We start from the raw sequence: 18,354 nt of genomic DNA, 5'->3' as shown, positions 1-18,354 counted from the left end.
AATTAAAAAACCAGCTATACTTAAGTGTTATCAAAGAAATGTCTGATGTTCAGCAGGAGCAATCCAGTTATTTTTAGTTTAAATTATCAAACTTTAAATACCGGAATCTAATTGCTTTATAATCAGCTGCAGATTAATCTTAGGGAAAAATAATTTGGGCAGTGTTCAAGTAAAGCAGGCTATTTACAGGTCATTCAAAGAAATGTTTTTTTAACTATTTGCTGCGATTCAGTTGCAATCCTAATACGAAAAACATGCCTATATTAGAAATAGTGTTTTGGGCAGAAAGCTGATAAATTTGCTATGAAAACTAATGCTTCTGTTTTCTGTGAGCCTTAAGCAATGTTTATGAAATCTTGCTAATATTTTTATTTCCAGAAGCAGCAGTAGATAGACAGATCACATTTCCTTTATCTCCAGCTCATAACATTGAAGTGGAGAGAAATGGAAAACCAGGACTGGTTGAATTCAATGAAGAAATGCAGTATATGGATGTAGAGGAACCACAATGTAAGTTTATTTATCTTGTTATACCTTGTTTAAAATATGAGCTTGCTTTTTTCCTTTTTTTAATGATATATTGGATTTCTCTGCAAAAAACTTTCTCAACCATTTAAAATAAACTAGTTTCTCAGTGCTCTTCAATGTTATGCCTCTCACTGGTCTGTTTACTGTATGAGTTGAAAGTTTAACACAAACACACCAAAAAAAGTACTGGAAGTTTTGATGCCTAAAAGCAGATTATTATTCATTTGAAGTCAGAAATAAAGTAGACTTATATGGCACCTTCGTAACTTAAACTCTTACCCTGTTCTCGCAGTATTTGGTTTCCTCAGCTAGTTTTAATAGAATTTTTCTTTACATTCCTGGCTTTTGTAGAGACTACTGCTGTAAACCAAGAAAAATAAACAGCTGGTAAAGAATTCATAGCTAGTCATGTTAGTTTTCAGCTATATGAGACTTTCTGTGCCTGTTTTTTCATAACCTCCTTTGTTTAACCAGTACTCCTCCACAAAATTTGTTAGAGACTGAAAGGCAATCATATTGGATCCGAATGAAGAGACCTACAGACTAAAAATGGACAGTTAGAGTGATTCCATATGTCTAGAACTAACATTTTTTTTTTTCTTGGTCCTTTCACCAGTCTTTACTTGACACCTTCTTTCCATTCATGTGATCAGGCTTATCTAGAGCATGACTTTAGAGGTCACTTCCAACCCAATCCATTCTATGATTCTATGACTCCAAGAAAGACGTTGCAAAGGGTGGGAGGGGGGTATCAAAGGGGTGATAAGAGCTGGAAGGAGGTTTTTCATGCTGAGAAAGAAGCAGAAGATGAGTGAACAATAATGTCTGTATACCACAGGAGAAAAAATTAGGGTTTTTTGGGGAGTGGTTTGGGTTTTTTTTACAGTTCTGTCCTGCTTCAGAAAAGACCCAGTGAGAATTGTGGATCAAAATATATTGATTCATCATTTCATCAGTTGTGTATTTTGTGGCTCTGAGCCAGTCAACGTACATATTATCTGTATAATATAACTGAAAATGCTTTGAAAACTCTCATTTCCCTTTATTGATTTCACTGGAAAATGGCTTAAAGTGAACCTGAAGTAACTTAGTTTTTTGATGTAGAGTTTATATGTATTATTGATCAGAATTTTACATGGTATATTTTTAACCCATGCAAATTATCGGATTTTTTTACTTAATTATCAGTAATTCAGGTCCATATTACTCCTGTTTTTTAAGGTCTTAGATTGTGTCCGTTTCTGGAGGAACACAAGGAAGATATACTTTGCGGTCCAGTATGGCTGGCTACTGGACTTGATCTATCTGGACATGCTGGAATGTTGACACTAACAAGTCCAAAGCTTGTTAAAGGTAAACCAGTTATGGTATTAACTTCAGTCACGCATACTTCATGTGATCTCATACTTCTGTAGTCAGAATTCGGTTTGTATTTATTTTCATATTGACAAATTTTGCTGTATAATACAATAGTGAGTTACCTTTTCAAGCTGATGCTGAAGTACTGTAATTACAGTAGTTGAGCTCTGCTTGCACACTGTATCTGTGAAACTGAAATGTGTTTACAACTTGCCCTAGTAAACTATGCAAATCTCAGATACACACACCCCGTTTCTTTTTTTTTTTTTTTTTCCCACTTTTAGGCATGGCTGGTGGCAAGTACCGCTCATTTTTAATTCATGTTAAAGCAGTGAATGACAGAGGAACAGAAGAAATCTGCAATGGTGGCATTAGACCGGTTGTTAGAATACCATCTCTAAAACCTCAGACTAACAAGGGCCATTCCCTTGCTTCATTGTTGGCAAAAGTTGCAGCAGGCAAGGTAATGAACAGCCAAGAAAGACATCTGTGTTATAGAACTCATATGATTCTATGTAATCTGAAAATGAAACAGCTGTTAGGAGAATTAGGGTCCATTAAAAATTACTGTAAGTGTTGACACTGTGTTAACACCTTCAAGAATCAGAGTTCAACATCTCTACATTGTTTCTTCTGTGCCCATTTGAGCACTTGTTTTTGAAACTTCAGTTTCCACGAGTTTTCAGTAGCTGATGCACCTCATCATCTTACAAGGATTTGTGTGTGTGTATATTTTACTCTTGATTGTCATAGTTGTAAGATTGGATGATATGATGTACATCTTGTGGACATTACTGGAATGGTTAGAACATAATTACAGAATATTGTTAAATGTTATGTATTAAAGCAATTAGTGAATTAATGTAGTCTATTTTAGTACAATACTCAAATTGAGTGAGAGATTTTACTGAACTGTATGTATTTCACTGAACAGTGGAACACAGTCAAAACTGGTGTGATTTATGAAATCTTTTTCCCCTCCCTCCTCCCCCCACCCCCCCCCCAAAAAAAAAAAAAATCAGGAAAAGCCATCTAGCAAAATGGAAGCCACTAATTCTTCAAGAAAATCAGATAATCTGAGAGGCTGTGACTTACTTCAGGAAGTCTCTGTAACGATTCGAAGATTTAAAAAAACTTCAATTTCAAAGGAAAGGTTAGTAAGTGTTTTTTAAGTCTAAAAAAAGTTAGCTATAGTTACACTTCTCATGAAATACTTAGTTGTCAAAATAGGTCAAATCACTGTTTCAAGTTGTCATTTCATTAACACATTTTATATGGAAAATCCTGTAAATTTTGAGTTCGAGGGCACTGCGCTGTGCAAGCTGGGATAGAATAACACCGTGCATGAAATAGTATGTTGAGTGATTATTTGCCTGGCTTGAAAAGGCGAACATAAATACGTTTTCTTGGTAAACTAGATAAATTATTTGGACAGACCTTTTCTTTTTAAAAGGAAGCATCTTTCCTTTCTGTTTTGACATGTTGTCTTGTTTCTTCAAGAAGAGTGTGTATGATTTGTCAAAAAGTTCAGTGTCAAATTTAACTAACAAATTGTTACTCAAAAAACTGGGTAGAGTCTTCATGGATTGGTACTACAGACCTAAATACAAATAATACAGAATTTAATTTGTATTACCAACTGCCACCCCACAGTGGTGGTACTGGTTGTAATGGACTTAGAGGACAAAGAGGCTGCAAAGAGGTATGTGCAAATGGTTGCCAAGGAGTGTTTAGATGGTGAAAGTTTTGTTTAGGTTTAGAAGTTACTAGACAAGTTACGGGAAAAGAAAAATTCCCGGAAGATTACTAAATGTACAGTAACCTACAGTTACTGTTATCCTGGATAATTCTGGTTCTCTCTATTTCCCTTCCTTCTTCCTTAGAGTTCAACGGTGTGCCATGTTACAGTTTTCGGAGTTCCATGAGAAGCTGCTCACCACTCTTTGCAAGAAGACAGATGATGGTCTGACTACAGAACATGCTCAGAGTCTTGTTCTAGACACGCTTTGTTGGTTGGCTGGAGTGTATTCAAATGGACCTGGCAGGTAAGAGAAATTGTGTGTAAATTAGCGTGGCTATTTCTCAGTATCAGCTCAGTTTAAAAAAATAGTTTTGTGTGATTCTCTAAAGTATGCAACTTGTTCTTGCAGCTCAAAGGAAGGAAATGACAGCTTGCTTTCTAAAACACGTAAATGTGTCTCTGATATAATACGTGTTTGCTTCTTTGAAGCTGGGCGGAGCATAGCTCACAAATGTGCACGATTTCTCGCCCTGTGTATCAGGTCAGTGCTAATTATATATATTTTATATTTATATTATATAGATTTGGGGGGTTTTGCATTATATTCTTCAAAGATCATCAGTCTTTCAACTTCATCTTCGGAGATTTCATTTTTCGTTCTTGCTTCGTTAAATGTTAAAGCATCTATGTGTCTCTCTGTAGCAATGGCAGGTGTGACCCGAGTCAGCAGGGGTTTGGATCAGTTCTTCTGAAAGCTTTACTTGACAATATGCCTCTTTTGCCTGCAGCTGCAACAGGTGGTATGTATACAATGTTTGTTGTCATGAAAGTACACAGTACATTTGTTGTCTGGCATGTTTTGTTGGACTGTCTTGTGAAAGAAGAATTAGGTAATTGTTCAGTTAGTACAAACTGCTTCTTGGAATGGTATGGTCAAGTGGTATCCAAGTATGAAGTATGCATTTGTAGGTGATGGAATTTGAAGCAAATAAGCTTGCTTAAAACAGTGCAAAGGCACTGATGTTTTTGGGAGAACTTAAGTCTTGCAAGAATTTCCAAAGGTGTTCAGCAACCAAAGATTCTATTAACAGAAGTGACAGTCAGGATTGTCTGCTATTTCTGAAAATTAGGAGATTTATTGCAGGGAGCCTGGCTATCCAAATGTTGTCAAACTAGCAGTCCACTTCTGTTCTGCACCGAAAGGCAGTTTTTAATTTAAATTTCTTCCTCATCTATATTGCAGAGTAATGGTATCTTAGCACCTTGTTTGAAGCTTTTAGAGTGCCAGAGAGAAGGGGAAATTACTTTAGGTCATTTGGGGTGGCAAGACCTGCTTTGTGTTTTTCACAGTATGATGATGTTGAATTCCGTTAGCTTGGCATCACCAAGGGGTCTTGTAGGAAAATCAGTTTGCAGCCCAAAATGCTTGTTGTGCCGCTACCTAGGTAGAAACATCTAACAAGCTACTTACTATTGAGGGTGTGGAATATACAGGAGGAGGAGAAGGAAGCTGAGGTTTGTGTTTCCATACACAATCACTGCAGTGTGCTCCCAGAATTGATCTGTAAGGCAACAGTGCCTCCAGCAAATACAGAATAAGGAAACAGCAGCCAAAAACAGAGGATAAGAGGAGAAGGGTTGAATCTAGAGAAAGGCTTATCTCTGAAGGCATTGGAACCCCTGGCCAAGCACCTTAGTGTACCGAGAGCATTTTGATTGTTGTGCTTAGTAGAAGCAGTGGGCAGAAGCAATAAAAGTAGTATGTGGAAAGCTGTCTCTTGGGAACCTTCTTTTCTTCACCTATGAATTACTTGGTAAGAGAATTTGAAGTACTTGTGGAAACTAATAATTACAGAATTATTCTAAATTACAGTCCTGCAAAAAAAAGGAGGGGGAGAATGCTTCCTAGTCTGTATTCAGTAACCATTAGATATTTCATTTATCACTTCCATTGATTATGCTTCAAATTATGGTCTCCGAGTGGAAAATTCACAACGTTTCACCTGAAATTATTTTTTTTTTCATGCAGGATCTGTGTATTGGTATTTTGTATTGCTGAATTATGTAAAGGATGAAGATTTGGCAGGATGTAGTACAGCCTGTGCATCACTGCTAACTGCCGTGTCCCGACAGTTGCAGGATCGCTTAACACCTATGGAAGCATTACTTCAAACAAGGTACTAAGAAATGTGGTTGTTGTAAACTTAATAAAAACAAACATACAAACTGTCGAATGCCGTTCTCTGGTGTTCTGAAAAAGGTTGGCTGTCTCAAAAAAGGTGTGTTTTGCAATATTTGTTTCAGCAAGGATTAATTTGATAGGGCTCTGGAAAATAGTTTTAACGTGTGCAAAGTTAAAGATTAATTTCATAGCTATCTTGCAATTTACAATGCACTTTAAATGAGCCAATGTGTATGTAATGTTTGAACTCTGTGCAATACTTAAATTAGTATTTATGATTAACAGAGCATGTCTTTGAGTATGGGAGGGAATCAGATATACTGAATAGTTTCAGTTCTGCATAATGGTACACAAAATTGTAGTATCTCTGTAAGCTGAACGTTGATTTAATGTATTGCTACTGAAGGTCAGATTCTAAATGAAGAGACCTGGAGTAATTTACTGAGAACGCAGGTTTTTATTACGAATTATGTATCAGTGTAATTTCAGACTGTGATCTTACATCTTTTAGATATTTAACTTCATATTTATGTGATACCTAAAGGAAATCTGTGGTGGTTCAGTTTTGTAGCAGTTTCCAAAGCTGCATTATGTTGATGTGAATATGCTGCTGTTAGACAGCTCTTTCAGTTGTGATTTGTAGGCAAGAGTTTTCCTCCAACTTAAGCAATATCAAGGTAGAAGAGGTTTGGTACAAGTTAGTTCAAAATCTTCAAATCAAATTGAAAATTAAAATTCTGTAAGCGAAGTTTGGAGAGGGGAGATGTTTGCATTTTGGGTTTTTTTTGTTTGTTTTTTTTTTTAAAAGACTATAATCCCAAAATACATGATAAAAACTTGTTCTTGGGTGTTATACTTGGATCCTTATCATGCTCTCTACTACATTCCTCTTTTAAGTTATTTTATTTTACCATGTGTAATCCTTTCAGTTGATTAGAAGACTTATCCCAGCAATAGAAATAGTGACCAGATAATGGAGAATTTTGATAAATACACAAAATGAACTGGAAAAGGAAAAGGTTTTGTGTTTTCACACTGAATTTTCTTTAGAAACCAAATGGAGGAGGAAAACTTAAAAATTCCACTTGACACGAGAATGGCATCTTTGTGCAGGAATTGACTCATTCCTTCATATAGATTGTTTCCAAGTACCTCCTTTAAACAGCATATCTGAAATAGAAATTTTTTTTCCTTTCTGGTTGCCCACGTTTGAGTTTGGCACATGTGACTTCTCAGGTCACTTAGTGGTGAACAGAGCTCTCTGCATCTAAAGGGAAACTTTCTGAAGTGACCCCATGTTCTTGGTATCCTTCAAGCTCAGATTTTCCGGATGTTTCTAGATGATGTTTTACTAATTTTCTTCTTGGAACTAAATTTGCTTTCTCTTTTAACTCAGTATCCCCATAGTTTGGATAAGAATAGCAGCAGGTGCATCTGTCTAATCTCATATTTGATTACTGTAGCTCTCTCTAGCAAGGACTGACTATTTCTTTACTTAGTTTACTAATAAAGACAGAATTTACTGGTCTTTCCTTTATATGTCTCCAGATCAAGAGAATACTGCCACTTCTGATTTTTTTAATGTATAAGTATTAATGTATTTTTTTAAAGGAGAAATTAGGAGACAGCTATTGCTTTACTCTTTTTCCCTTCCCTCTCCCAGAGTTGTATTTTATTGTATTTGTGTGCATTTGTGTTGCAGAGTTGCTAGTGTTTTTTTTTCTTTTGTCATTGTTCCCAGGTACAATGGCCTAACATTTCATAATCAAATAAAAGCAGATGCCTACTTAAAGGATCTGCACATTCATGTTGTCTTAAGGCAGAGTAGTACTCATTTTACTACTATCTGCCACAATAAAGCAAGTAAAACTTGCAAGGATAAGGCCAGATGGGTCTGTTCTGTGACTTGCAGTTCAGAGAACACAAAAAAAAGATTTCAAGACAGTATTTTAGGCTGTCCTACAACAAACAGGTTGGTTTGTCTCTAGCAAATTTGTTTAATTTCTCCAGCCTGTTCTTGAAAGCACCTGAGTAGAGTAGTGGTGGAATTTAATTATTCTAAATATTGTAAGCTATTACATGGCTTAATTATTCTTACCATTAACACTTGAACTGTCTCTTTCTGCCCACGTCTAATCTGAAATCTCTCCTGCTGCAACTGAAGCCTTTTGATGTTTGTGACCTGTCAGCCTTGGTGATAAAGAGCAGATTATTTCCTTCTTAAAAAATTTTGGCTGTCTAGAGGATGCTTGTATCTTGATTGTGTTCTCCAGATCTATAGTCATTCTTAAAGCATTTCCTTGAGGTGTTGCCTTTGGTCCTCTTCTTCCTTGAGTTGTGGTACACAAAATTGTAAACATTATTCGAGTTGAGATCTCTGAGTGAAGCAGAAGAGGTATTTCACATAGTTTATATTCATTACTGCATAGATTAATAAGGTGATGAGTTTCTTGTGACGTTGTTGATTCATTCTTGTTGATGTAACTTCTGTACCCTTTTCTGAAAAGTGTTGCTAATGCAGAGTAAAACTGCATGCCTGATCATTTCTGCTGAAGAATCAGTAAAAGGCACTACACTATTGAAATAAATCCGGGTTGGACAGAATATATTTAATTCTCTGCAATACACTCAAATTCTGATCCTATCTACAAAGCTCTTGTAACTCCTCTTCAGGTTTTATCACCTGCTTACTTAATAAATCAAACTCTTCACTTAAATCATGTAAGTAATCAGAGTTAATGTTGAGCTGACCCAGTTTATTGAGTTTGTAAATCTGAGGTCTGTTAAGGTACCCTGCTGAATTTTGTCTGAGCATTTCTGTGCGTTTTAGTAACCACTTCACAGTAGCATGTTGTCTGGCTTTGCTTATGAAAAAGTCATGCAGCAAACATGTCAGTCTTGATAGATGTGCAGTATGCACTGTTCCTGCATAGTAGGTGCTTGTAGGGAGCAACCTAGATTCATTTAATGTGTGGTGTTCTTAGTATACAATTGTCATCTTAAATTTGCTACCTTGTAGGTGCTTGAAAGTAACTTGCTAGGGAATGGATGTGAAATGGGTTGATCTGTAATTTCAGATTTTCTTTCCTTTCTTATTGTCTTCCCCCCCCCCCAATAGTAGCAACTATTGTCCTTTTCTATAACATCATTTTCTGACTAGTTACAGTCTTAATATTGTGTGGACAGTCTTAGTATTGTGTGGCAAAAAGCATTGAGTCCAGCCAGTGTAGAAGCATTTTAACATTCAGAGAAGTCTAGAACCTGTTCTACCTTGTTGCTGGTGTTGTAGGATTCATGTAGACTTTTATCCTTTTGTGACTGCTTGATCAAAAAAGACAGTTAAACACTCCAGCCTACTCAGCATTACCTGTTGGAAGCTTTCCTCACCAGGTAAAGAACAGAGAAGCTGCTCAGAGACAGAGGGAAAAGGGGGTGGAGGAACTTCCTGTCGCTGCTGGTGTGTTCATGGAAATATTTTGTATTTGTTCTGTCTCTTGCCAGTCAAAGCGTGAAGCGTTAGATGTTTCTCACTTTTGTACCTACACATATACATTCTTTTTACTCCTGCTTAATTATTTGGCCTGATTTCAATTTTTTTTCTTCTGTTGTCAGTTGCTGGTAATAGGTATTGGTACACAAAAAACCCAACACTGATGTTATTACTCTAGTTTTTCCTTTTTCTTGGCTTATAACACCCTAATTGATTTGGGGTTGTCACCTTGTTACCTGAGTGATTGTATTATTTTTTTCCACCTCAGTACTACCAGAGTAGGAGTAATGAGATTATCTTCTCTCGAGATATTTGAAGTACTTGCAAGTGTTGTTTGCAGCATTTTTGTCTCCTTACTTCAGCTGGAAGAAGAAGCTGGCGTGGAATTTATTTTGCTGTTTTGGAAGACAGTACTGTGTTTTTATTGACATCAGATAAATGCCTGATTTGCCATGTGCAGGCATGTGTATTGCTGTGGCTAATTATCTAAGGCTTCTAGTTCTAGTTTCCAAGTTTAGGTGTGATTATGTCAGGGTTCCAGGACAGTATTAGATTTTCAAAACTATTTAGTAACAAAGTTTTAGTTAGCATCATAAGCTGTTTGAAAAGGTCACCTAATAAATTACTTTAATGAAATACAAGTAAATGGTAATTTCTAAGATTGAACAAAAAGAATAGTTTGGAATATAGTAAATCCTTACAATGAAATATTTGGACTTTTTCTGTAAATAATTTTATATAAATTCTTATTGTTTAGTGCTGTTTCTCTTATTCCGTTTGCAGATATGGATTATATAGTTCACCTTTTGATCCAGTTCTGTTTGATTTGGAAATAAGTGGCTCTTCTTGTAAAAATGTGTACAACAGCAGCATTGGGGTACAGTCAGATGAAATTGATTTGTCTGATGTTCTATCAGGTATGTATGTTTAACAGTAATCTGTTGTGGAAGAACTGGTAATTCTCTCTATTATACTGTTTTCCTTTAGTGAAGATGTGGTTTTATACTTTCCGTCTGTTTTATAGCTGCACATAATGAAGTTCAAGATACTCTCTTGCTTCATGAGATCACTTATATTTCCTGTAGCCCTTAGGGCAAGAAAAAAGCACCTTTCTGGAATCTGTTCTTGTTTTATCCTGTAGAAGATCTAAGAAGAGGCTATAGATTAAACAGAAAGGCTGCTAACATTCCCTGGGTCAGAGTCATCTAGGAAGCAACTGTCAATTCTGTTGAGCAGCATCCTTGAGATATGTTGTTATTTGTTTAGACTAGCAACTATGTCATAGGCAGAGGAACCTAAATGGATTTTTCTCAAGTTGGGAAGCTGCCTTATGGCTCTTCTACTTAAATATTACAGATTTAAAGAGTTACTTTTTCTGTTTCAGAGACATTTAAAATACTTTAAAAGCTTATTTGTATCTATCCTCTCGAGTTAGTTCATAAGTGAATCTTTAGGCCATGGAGTGTCCTAAGAATGAGACAATTTTTACCTGTCAGGAAATTCTTCTCATAGCAAGCGTATCCATCATAGTGACTCCTTTCCTTTTCTTGTATGCTCTTGTCCATCTCCTTCCCATCCCTCCCCTCCATAAAGCACTGTGAATTTGTTATTATATTGAATAATAGTCTAGTTTTTATACTACACTGGCATATGTTCTTAGCCAGTCTGTTATGTTCGTTCTTTCTTTCCAGTAACATCAGTATGTTTTTGCAAGCTAATTTTCTCCCACTGTAGAACGAATAGAGCATCCATATGTAACTTCTGGAATTAAGAAGGTTACACTACTGCTGTCACATTTGATAGTTTGACTTAAGATACTCTGTTCAGATTTGGCAGCATTATCCTTTTTAAAATATACTTCCATTTATATTGTGGATGTGATAGTGTTAAGGTGTGTGTTTCACAACATGAAGTAATAAAATATGTGGATTATATTTAGTTGTCCCTTTTAACTCTCCATGACTTGAAACGTCACTATCAAGAAGACAGTAGCTGATTGTGCAGATACTTATTTCTCTTTCAGGAAATGGGAAAATAAGTAACTGTGCAGCTGCTGAAGGTAGTTTTACTTCCCTTACTGGACTTCTGGAAGTTGAACCTCTGCACTTTACCTGTGTTTCAACAAGTGATGGAACTAGAATAGAAAGGGACGATGCAAGTACGTTTACTGGTATATACAATTTTTCATTCTTTCTTCTTGGCATAGTTACACAGTATGATATTTTTAATTGGAGATGACGAGCACTCTTTGACAAACAGATTCCCTGTAGTTTTAAAAGTGTTGAATTGTTTGGTTGTTTTGGTTTTTTTTAAAGTAGTTACTCTACGTGAAGCTAATCTTCTTAGATCTTAACAAACAAACTGGCTTCCAAATTTATTAATTTGAATCAGTTTGTTCCTGTCAGAGGATGTGACATATAAGCTTGCATCTTGACCATGCAACCTTATGTGGCGAAGGTATTCCAGGGCATTAGATGGATCTTCTGTAATGAAAATGTTGGTGTATGATGAGTGTGCATAGTCTATAAACTGTATACTTTGTAGTTCGAGATAATGTTACTTTGTAGCAAGAACCACATAAAAGGAGATACTTGGCTTGTTTTCACATTGCTTTTAACAACTAGTAAGGAATTAAAGGTGTATTTCATAACTTCTTTTCTACATACATGTTTTTGTTTTGTTTTGTTTGTTTCATGCCAGTGAGTACCTTTGGGGTTACCCCAGCAGTTGGTGGCCTCTCTTCTGGAACGGTTGGGGAAGCCTCGACAGCTCTGAGTTCAGCAGCCCAGGTAGCTTTGCAGTCTCTCTCTCATGCAATGGCCTCAGCCGAGCAACAGCTCCAGGTGCTGCAAGAGAAACAGCAGCAGCTTTTGAAGCTTCAGCAACAGGTTGGAGGCTATTTGGCTATTTTTTAATGCTGTCTCTAAACTTCAGACGCTGAGAAAGTTGTTGCAGAGCTAGTTGCCTTTTTTCTTTTTTTTTTCTCCATAGTGTATTTGAGGAAGGAACAGCTCTGCACTGAGGATCACTCTTAATATGCAAAATGCTGAGAGTGTCTCCCATGCTGCTTTGGTCGTTCAGGCTTGGTTTTTGTGTATTTTGAGGGTGGGTTGGAAGTTTGTAATCAAAATAAAGTCTTAATACATAAGTATATCAGCCTGAAATTGAGAAAGCCCACTGAAATGAAAAGCGGAGTTGCGACACAGGGAAGGGCCAGTCAAAGCTGTTGTCAGTACAAAGCTTGGCTGTGTTGTCTCTACTTTGCTCTTCAGTTGCAGGTTTTTTATTTTTTTTTGATTACTCCAATTACCTAATTTCTTAGGTTCCTTAGCAAGGGAGGTCAAATTGAAGCAAGTTTAATTTTTCAGCTTATGGTTGGACATCTAACATGCCTACACTGAAGGTAGCTTGGATTTATTAGATCTAGCTTTATAATGAAAGTTGAACTTGTAGTTCAGTACTACTGCTGTGTTCACAAGCAGAATTATCTGCTACACACACTGCTTTCATTTTCCCTACAGAAAGCTAAGCTGGAAGCAAAACTGCACCAGACAACAGCAGCAGCGGCGGCAGCAGCATCAGCAGTTGGTCCTGTTCACAACTCTGTGCCTTCTAATCCAGTAGCAGCCCCAGGGTTCTTCATCCATCCTTCAGATGTCATTCCACCCACACCGAAAACAACCCCCCTGTTCATGACTCCACCTTTGACTCCACCTAATGAGGCAGTTTCTGCTGTTATTAATGCAGAGCTTGCTCAGCTTTTCCCTGGTTCGGTCATTGATCCGCCAACAGTTAACCTTGCAGCACATAACAAAAGTACAAGCAAGTCTAGAACGGTAATTATTTTTGTTTGTTTTCTTATAGAAACAAGATGCTGTAAGCATCTTATCAGGATCTAATTTGTACTTGAGTGCTAGTAAATATCTGTTTATTATTTGGATGAGGTGTGAAAACTATATCACTAAATTTAGATCATATGAAAAGGAAGACTTGTGAAAACAAGATAGCTGTTCTAGTAGCTCAAATGGTTTCTTTCAACTGCAGCTAGCTTAACTGTATAAGGAGCTATTAATCCTTTGAACTTAGTTAATATGTTTTGATGGTTCATGCTCAAATCTAAATGTAGCGAGGTGTTGTCAAAATGATACATCTTTAAATCGTAAGAGGTTTTCTTACAGTCTTTTGTAAAGAACAGCTTATTATAAGTGCATAGATTTTAATGACTTGATTTTACTGATGTTTTCCCACTTCTCAGAATCCACTTGGATCTGGTCTTGCCCTTGCAATATCTCACGCTTCACATTTTCTTCAACCTCCACCTCATCAGTCAATTATTATAGAGCGAATGCACTCAGGTAAAACCAGAATTCCTAATAATAATTTTGACACATTTTCTAATAAGTGGAATACTTTCTGGGGTCTTAAGTAAGTTGCTTAGTGGCAGTCTCACTTGGCTTTCCAAAGAAAAGATATTTCTCAGTTTGCATTTCTGTTGTATCTGGAAGTTTAAGACCCACCATTCAGTCATATTTATCAAGCTGAAAAATCCTGGGGGCTGGGGGTGTAAGATTGGTCTCTGGACAGAGCACCTGTTCTGAAATAATGCATAAAAAACCATAACAATTTAAGATGAAGTCGAAATTTCCTTTTCAAAGGGTACAGTCTGTAATGAGAGGATCTGAGGTTGTGCAGCTATTTTTAACCTCAAATATACATGTTTTGAACAACAGATAAACAATAGCTTTATTGTTTGAGAAGTAACATCTCTTCGCTGGCAATCCTGTGTTTTTTCCTCTAGGAGCAAGAAGATTTGTGACCTTAGATTTTGGAAGACCTATATTGCTGACAGATGTATTGATTCCCACTTGTGGAGATTTGGCTTCTTTGTCAATTGACATCTGGACTTTAGGAGAAGAAGTGGATGGAAGGCGGCTGGTAGTGGCTACAGACATTAGCACACATTCGCTTATTTTACATGACTTGTTGCCACCCCCAGTTTGCAGGTTTATGAAGGTAAAAGGAGATAGAGTGCATACTCTATCCTTTAAACTCCTGATCTTTGCTAGTATGTGATCTTTCTCTTAAGTTCTCTTCAGACAAAATTCGGCTATCAATTTTTTACTATTTTTTGACTTGGTGTTTATTTTGTCTGTTTTGATACAATTATGTTACAGTATAGCTGTGTTCTCTTTCAGATCACTGTTATTGGTCGATATGGTAGCACAAATGCTAGAGCAAAAATCCCGTTAGGATTTTATTACGGCCATACCTATATCTTACCCTTTGAAAATGAGCTGAAACTAATGCATGATCCCCTCAGAGGAGAAGGTGAAGCTGCAAATCAGCCAGAAATTGACCAACATTTGGCAATGATGGTTGCCTTGCAAGAAGACATACAATGCAGGTTAGAAGAAAAAAATGTGTACTTACTAGTTAAGTTAACTTAAAACAGACATATCATAATGTTACAGTTTTTGTTTTCTTCCCATGATATTCTTCAGACCAAAGGAAACTCTGCTGTTGTTGTAGAGTTGTTACACTGAATATATTTATAGCAGTAACAGACTACACTGTAGTTTTTTCCAATATCTGTTTTAACAGTTCATCCAAAATGGACCAGAAGTTGTGTTCTGGCAGGATGACTGTCAAATGTATTGCTGTTTGCTGATGTCTGATTTGTCTGTTGGAATGTTTCCCTTTAGGTACAATTTGGCCTGTCATCGGTTAGAAATCCTTCTGCAGAGTATTGACCTGCCACCACTCAACAGTGCTAACAACGCCCAGTACTTCTTACGAAAGCCAGACAAGGCAGTAGAAGAAGACAGCAGAGTATTTTCTGCTTACCAGGACTGCATTCAGCTACAGCTTCAACTCAACTTGGCTCATCATGCTGTTCAGAGGCTCAAAGTAGCGTTAGGTGCAAGCAGGAAAACACTGAAGGAGCAATCTGATCCAAAAGAGTTGATTCAGATGTCATCCACAGAACAGTTACGCACCATCATTAGATACTTACTGGATACTTTGCTTAGTTTGCTTCATTCTTCCAATGGTTAGTATTTTTTGAGGTTTTGATATTTTTGTCATGTTAGTAGAAACAATTTGCAAATGTTTCTATTTCTTGATCTGTACTTTCCCAGTATAAAGCTTCTAAACTACATTCAGATATGTTTTACTATGATTTTAGTAGCTGGTAACTTACAGTGCAAATCTTCACCAGTGGCACCAAGCTGAGCTACCCACTTCCTGCTCCTGAAAAGGAGAGTCTGAGGTCCTTCCTTTTCCATATTCTTGGCTGCATATTCCTTTGTTCAGATAGTCATCTAATCCTTCTGTGGGCCGATTGACTTTGCTGAAGTGACAAAAGACTGCCCAAGCAGAATGCTCATGTTGTTTTCATAGGTAGAATCAGTTTAGGGAAGGATCTGTGAGCAAGCCTGTGCAACACTGGGGATGGATTAGGCAGTTAGAAATGGGGAGGGCAAGCAGAAATTGCTTCTGCGGGAGGGAAGTCATAAACCCAGTATCTCTACTTGGTTAATAATTTTTAATATCCAATAAGGATTTTTATTTCCTAAACTTGCTATTGAAAGAGTTCTTGGAGAATTGAAATTGAGAAGTCTGAACAGGAGTGGTGGTTTCTTAAAGAAAAAAAAAAAAAAAAGGCAGCAGAACACTGTGCTATCGATAGATAGGTGTGTTTGTCATGTAATTTTACGTGCCAGTTCATTCTTAAGCATTAGTGATGGTTTGGTTTTTGCTTTGTGTAGATTCCATAGGGGTATTTTGCACTGACATGAAATTGATTTTGGTTTTGACCAAATGGTCTGGTCTTCTATGGGTTACCTGCAAATTACCGTCTCCTCATGTGTTCCCTCCTCCTTTCCCCCTGTGCGAATTAGTCTAATAGCAGTTTTAAAAACTTCCTGTAAACTGTAAACTTCTTCCTCTTATGTTTTCAAGCCATTGTCTCCTTAAACATAGTTGCTTGTTCTCTTTTTCTTAAAAGGGCACTCTGTTCCTGTGGTTCTGCAAAGTACTTTTCATGCTCAAGCTTGTGAAGAATTATTTAAACACCTGTGCATCAGTGGAACCCCAAAGATACGATTGCATACTGGCCTTCTGCTTGTTCAACTCTGTGGAGGAGAAAGATGGTGGGGCCAGTTTCTCTCAAATGTACTGCAGGAATTATACAATTCAGAGCAACTTCTCATATTCCCACAAGACAGGTAAGGTATAAGTCTATATTGAGACATTACCTGTGGATCACTTAAAATAATGGCATCGTTCATAACATTGGAATTGACAAAATGTGATTGAAGACTACCTATCCATCTATTCCATTGATTTAAGAAATAGTCCCAGAAAAGCACTACAAATAATGAATGTCTGATTCCAGTTACTTATTGCACCAATTTGGTGCCTGCACCACAATAAGTTGCTGTTTTTCCTTACTTGGAGATCTTTGCGTACCTAGCAGGATTGCTCCCCAGTGTCAAAAATTGCCTTCTCTTTTTATCAGGCTTAAATGCACCCTTGTAACAAAGCTGCTCTTCTAATGCGTTTGGAAGTAAGATTGAGACTGGAAAGCACGCTATTAGCATTTAATACAAAAGATTTCTGAGATAAGAGCAAACAATAATAGAGTTAAGCATTGAATGTTAGATGTGTTGGTTCTTTCAGATTATTTTTTAAGGTCTTCATTCTAAACATTAGCATTGCGTACATCATGTGTAATAGGTAATGAAACGGATGAGATCTTGTTTCAGTTGTACAAAGTGGAATGCTCTGCTGACCTCTTGAGGGTGAAAAAGAAACTGTTCACCCTAAAATACTGCGTTATTCTTAAAACAACAGACCATGAAATCCAGTTCACTTGCTGGGCAACAGTACTGCTTTCTGTAGCAATCTGCTCCTGTCTCAGATCAAAGCCCAGGGGAATATTGTTCTATAAGGTGTGTTTCAGAATATTATTGGATCTGAAAAAGAAATAAAATCTTAAATATGCAAATTTTATTTTTAGGGTCTTCATGTTGCTTTCTTGCATTGGCCAAAGATCGCTTAGCAACAGTGGTGTTTTAGAAAGTTTACTTAATCTCCTGGATAACCTGCTGTCACCACTGCAACCTCATTTACCTGTGCACAGAAGAACTGAAGGTAGCCCTCTAATTTGGGAAACTCTATTTTCATATTCATTATAAGCTAGAAAATTGACTAAGCTCACAATTTTTGGTGTATTAAAAAAAGAAATAGCTCATTTACTATATTTCTAAAACAGAGTTGTCTTTTAAAATGTGCTGTAACTTTTTGCTCTCTAGGTGCTAAAAGAGATTCCTCTCCCCCCACCTCCCTGTTTAAGCCTGAGCGAAATCTATTTGGTTACTTTTAATTCAGCTAGGAAGCATTAAAGTTTTAACAAAGTTGGGGGGAATATCCAATGTGTACACTGCTCTAGTGACTCTAGTGAATGACTTTGGAATTTAGCATTTTGGAAAGAAGTGCTCCTTGTTGCTCATGAGATCCTTTCCGAGTTTCAAGCTTTTGAGGTAAAATGCAGTTATGAAGAAAGGTTTATTAGGTGTAACTGCATGGTTTCTGCAGACTACATAGGGTGTTTTTGTAATCACAAGGAATTTATGAGTGTTTTTACCCTAAAAAGAATTACTGAAATTACACTCTCCAAACTTCATTTTCGCTGAGTGTTTTCTTAACTACCCTAAGTTTGAAGAAGATGCTTGCTTTTGAAAACATCAAACTCTAGGCTACTTCGTTTGTTATGTACGTGTAGCAGAGCATTGTAGAAGATACGTTGTTTAAAATTCATGGTGTTGTGAAGTTGATAAATGCCAGCTGAGACTGTCCTTACTTTTTACCTTGTCTCCTGATGTAAACAGGCCTAAAGCTGGTGTCAGAAGCTGTCCTATTGCTTCCTATTGGTCTACCATGTACTTTCTCTATCATGGCCATATCCTGCTGTAGTCTCTAACTAGTTTGAGGCAAACCCAAGCTTACATCTCCTCTACCTCTGTTTGCACTCTCCCCACAGCTGCCAATTCC

The 18,354-nt window shown here is 37.0% G+C and overlaps 1 protein-coding gene across 1 annotated transcript in view; it reads left to right on the top strand.

Annotated features, from left to right (window-relative positions):
- BIRC6 (baculoviral IAP repeat containing 6) overlaps nt 1-18,354 on the top strand; it is a 186,372-nt gene that overhangs the window by 49,668 nt on the left and 118,350 nt on the right. Inside the window, 18 exon segments of the mRNA XM_075089263.1 lie at nt 421-510; nt 1,750-1,881; nt 2,172-2,350; nt 2,910-3,040; nt 3,771-3,932; nt 4,038-4,169; nt 4,331-4,428; nt 5,658-5,805; nt 10,084-10,217; nt 11,324-11,458; nt 12,001-12,188; nt 12,822-13,136; nt 13,556-13,655; nt 14,099-14,313; nt 14,496-14,704; nt 15,003-15,349; nt 16,307-16,526; nt 17,321-17,454. Coding sequence (XP_074945364.1) covers nt 421-510; nt 1,750-1,881; nt 2,172-2,350; nt 2,910-3,040; nt 3,771-3,932; nt 4,038-4,169; nt 4,331-4,428; nt 5,658-5,805; nt 10,084-10,217; nt 11,324-11,458; nt 12,001-12,188; nt 12,822-13,136; nt 13,556-13,655; nt 14,099-14,313; nt 14,496-14,704; nt 15,003-15,349; nt 16,307-16,526; nt 17,321-17,454 — 3,069 coding nt within the window.

This window comes from Phalacrocorax aristotelis, chromosome 3 (assembly GCF_949628215.1).
Source record: "Phalacrocorax aristotelis chromosome 3, bGulAri2.1, whole genome shotgun sequence".
In the NCBI taxonomy this organism is placed as follows: domain Eukaryota; kingdom Metazoa; phylum Chordata; class Aves; order Suliformes; family Phalacrocoracidae; genus Phalacrocorax; species Phalacrocorax aristotelis.
The sequence above is the reverse complement of the archived record's forward strand: the minus strand, read 5'-3'. Positions and strand labels throughout refer to the sequence as shown.